The 3,436-nt window shown below is 39.1% G+C and overlaps 1 protein-coding gene across 3 annotated transcripts; it reads right to left on the minus strand.

Moving 5' to 3' along the window:
* Positions 1-448: 448 nt before the first annotated feature.
* Positions 449-2,633, minus strand: LOC120029720 (putative protein PTGES3L). 3 transcript variants are annotated; one of them, XM_038974990.1, is made up of 7 exons: positions 2,432-2,633; positions 2,214-2,327; positions 1,746-1,812; positions 1,438-1,539; positions 1,042-1,131; positions 889-951; positions 449-753 (listed from the first exon to the last, which is right to left on the minus strand). In XM_038974990.1, the coding sequence occupies exons 1-7, from the start codon at positions 2,470-2,472 to the stop codon at positions 745-747; spliced, it is 486 nt and encodes a 161-aa protein (XP_038830918.1). In that variant the 5' UTR covers positions 2,473-2,633; the 3' UTR covers positions 449-744. The 3 variants fall into 3 exon arrangements, 2 of the variants coding, with proteins under 2 accessions (XP_038830918.1, XP_038830919.1); XR_005473596.1 differs by having other exon boundaries at positions 889-1,131; XM_038974991.1 differs by lacking the exon at positions 1,042-1,131.
* Positions 2,634-3,436: the final 803 nt, after the last annotated feature.

Consider the following 3,436-nt stretch of genomic DNA (forward strand, 5'->3'; position numbering starts at 1 on the left):
GTGGTCTGAGGTTGTGAGGCCGGTTGGACGTACTGCCAAATTCTATATAACGACGTTGGAGGTGGCTTATGGTAGAGAAATTCACATTAAATTATCTGGAAACAGCTCTGGTGGATATTCCTGCAGTCAGCAAGTCAATTGCAAGCTCCATCAAAACTTGAGTAATCTGTGGTATTGTGTTGTGTGACACAACTGCACATTTTAGAGTTGCCTTTTATTGTCCCCAGCACAAGGTTCACCTGTGTAATGATCATGCTGTTTAATCAGCTTCTTGACATGCCACACCTGTCAGGTGGATGGATTATCTTGGCAAAGGAGAAATGCTCACTAACAGGGATTTAAACAAATTTGTGCACAACATTTGAGAGAAATTCACTTTTTGTGTGTATGGAACATTTCTGTGATCTTTTATTTCAGCTCATGAAACATGGTCCCAACATTTTACATGTTGCGTTTATATTTTTTATTCAGTATATTTAAGAGGTTACATATCAGAAAAGTAGAAACAAGACTTCAGTTGATTTAATAAAGAACATTCAATAGATAGTACTGCAAATTACACAGACAACAGTACCAGGAAAAATACCTAGCAATTCAATATATTAATTCACATCGCATTCACAGCAAACATCAATAAATACACAAATCCATCAACATGACATGATCTTTGATGAATCTTTGTCAGCGATTTTCAATGCACATCAAGCTGTCCAATGCAGAGGAAAGCTCTCTTCAGAAAAGTATTCAATCACTCTGTGGAGAGAGAAAACAACTCATTTGATAAACTTCATCACTTGCTTTACTTGCTGACAAGTCAGGGGTAATATGTCTCTAATGATTGTTGTGAAATGTGAATTGGAGGTGGAGGTGGATTCTTGCTGTACTAACCAGATCATCAAGATCATCCATCGCAGGTGGCCCTCCTTTCTTGTTCCCCATATCCTGAATCATCTAAAATGGAAAACCATTCATTAAAGCCACACTGATGTGCAAACCTTCAAACATAGACATAGAGTAAGCCCATTTGGCAGTTACACGTACGTCAAAATATTGCTCGTACTCCGCCATTCCCTCGTCCTCTTCATTCTCCCAGTCTTTCCAGTTATCAAAGTCTACAGCCATCCAATGTGGCTACAAGGGACAGAATAATGTTGGGAGAGAGGTTGATACGCATATTGTCAGTTAGAAGGTAGTCTGCAATATGTGTAGCATGGTGACTTTCTGCTTTCAGTAGTCAACAATAACAACCTTTGAATCAACCGAGTCTATTGGCTCATTCCAGTGTGAGCATGCCCCAAGGGAGGGCACAAATCGTCTCTGGCGCTCCGCTGTTCACGACGACGTCATATTGCGGAGTCTACCTCCAACACACAAAGCATTAGTCTACCCTTACACTGCTCTTCGCTCGTCTAAGTGGAAGATCAAATGTTCCAGTACCTTGAGATCGGCATCTTTCTGAAGACGAGGCCATGCTACATTTTCTTTAGCCTTCCTAATCAAGGTGTGGATACTGCGGTCATAGACTTTCACTTGGGAGTCCTGTTGGATAAATATACAAAGCTTACTTTTAGCATGATGTACTGCAGTATCCATAATGCTCTGTTAACTTGGATCCATTTTTTTGAATACATTACCGTGCTGAACATTGAAGCATGCTGCATATTTATAAATCTTTACAACTGTTATCTCTGTTAATTGTGAGAATCAAATGAACTTTGATATGACAGAGAAATGTGAATACTTACAAATTTGATGACTCTGTCATAGAAACAAATGTGATTGTAGATGCTGTTGTCATCAACATCTTTACAACTGTCATGGACACAAATCCAGAGACAAACATTGTTATTAAGCGTAGGTTATAATGATATATAATGTTATTTGGCAATAACAACATATCCTATTCGTCAGAGCAGTCATTATAGAGTGGTAACACAGGCCTTCTTAATATATCAATGCACATTAGAATAGTTGCCCAACACACTCTCTCTCTCTCTCTCTCTCTCTCTCTCTCTCTCTCTCTCTCTCTCTCTCTCTCTCTCTCTCTCTCTCTCTCTCTCTCTCTCGCTTTCTCTCTCTCTCTCTCTCTCTCTCTCTCTCTCTCTCTCTCATTAATATGTGAATTATAATTAATGGACATTTTTGTAAGAAAAATCAAGTCTGAAATTTGCTAGATCATGCACACCTCAGGGTTACAAATGAATCAAACTCACCTTAAAACTATAAAGGTATCCTGAATATCAACCTCAACATCCTTGGGGTTTTGCACCATGAAATTAATGATGACATATTTTTTCCGGTCATACCATAGAGCCTGTGCTCCTTGACTATTGTTAGAAGCAGAGAAAACATAATGAACATATTGTTATATTGCATTTGTAGATGTAATCTGTCAAATGAGAAAAAGGCTTCACAGCAATACAGTACATACCAGTCCTCTGGCCTGGGAAGGTTTTTCGGTAACATAGCCATCTTGTTGGTTCTAGGGAGATAATACGCTCTTGGACATTTATAGTTCTTTTGTGGTTGACTGACAGAGCAAGTAGCCTACTCAGAATAGTTCGCAGCCTATTTGTTAGGCCCTGCACTATTTTTAGATCAGATGTTATCAGCTGCTCGAGCTACATATCTCTCCCCCCTTTCTCTATAGGCTGTAGTGGAACTCTCTGGAAAGAAGGGGCATTTTCAGTTTTCACTCTAGGACCACCCCACCTTCTGTGAACTCATCTCCATTGCTTGCTGTTTGGGGTTTTAGACTGGGTTTCTGTTACAGCACTTTGTGACATCTGCTGATGTATAAGGGGCTTTATAAATGCATGTGATTGTTTCATGGGGGAGGGAGATGAAAAGCTTGCCAGAAGAAAGACAGAAACTGAAAGCTGCTTCATTTCTTTCTTTTTTTCAATCTTTCATTTTTGTTAACGATACAAAACATATACATACAAACGACATCGCACAAACATCAACTACATCACCCCTGCCCAGGCCCACATGCTCACACACACATCTCCGACGCCTGCATCACCCCCCCCCCCCCACATGGCCTCAAACTGCACCATTTTATTTCTGTGATATTGTGATACTACTTTTTGTAGAATAAGTTACATTTTCTTCCATATAGTGTTCTCAACTATGAAGTCGTTAATGTTCTTAGCTTTATCTTTTGCAAATGGACACGTGAAAAGATTCTGGGATGAACATGTGCATCTTCAATATGTACCCATTGTTCCTCTTTAGTGTATTTAACTATATGTAGCAAGTCAAAGCCTTTGGTAGCGAGTTGATACAATTCTAAGTCTGGAAGGTTAAAACCACCCTCAGACTTAGGAAGATGTAAAACTTTCATTTTTATTCTATGAGTTTTATTTGTCCATATAAAGCCTTATGACTGAGTATACCTTTTTAAATGATTTATTTGGTGGAGTAGTTGGTATTA

This window comes from Salvelinus namaycush, chromosome 35, assembly GCF_016432855.1.
Source record: "Salvelinus namaycush isolate Seneca chromosome 35, SaNama_1.0, whole genome shotgun sequence".
Taxonomy (NCBI): domain Eukaryota; kingdom Metazoa; phylum Chordata; class Actinopteri; order Salmoniformes; family Salmonidae; genus Salvelinus; species Salvelinus namaycush.

Excerpts from the sequence above, each read along its gene's own strand:
- LOC120029720 (XM_038974990.1), bottom strand. The coding sequence starts at position 2,472 with ATGGCTATGTTACCGAAAAACCTTCCCAGGCCAGAGGACTG. Across the intron at positions 2,328-2,431 it reads CTTCCCAGGCCAGAGGACTG|TCAAGGAGCACAGGCTCTAT; the intron begins GTATGTACTGTA and ends TTCTAACAATAG. Across the intron at positions 1,132-1,437 it reads AGAAAGATGCCGATCTCAAG|CCACATTGGATGGCTGTAGA; the intron begins GTACTGGAACAT and ends TGTCCCTTGTAG.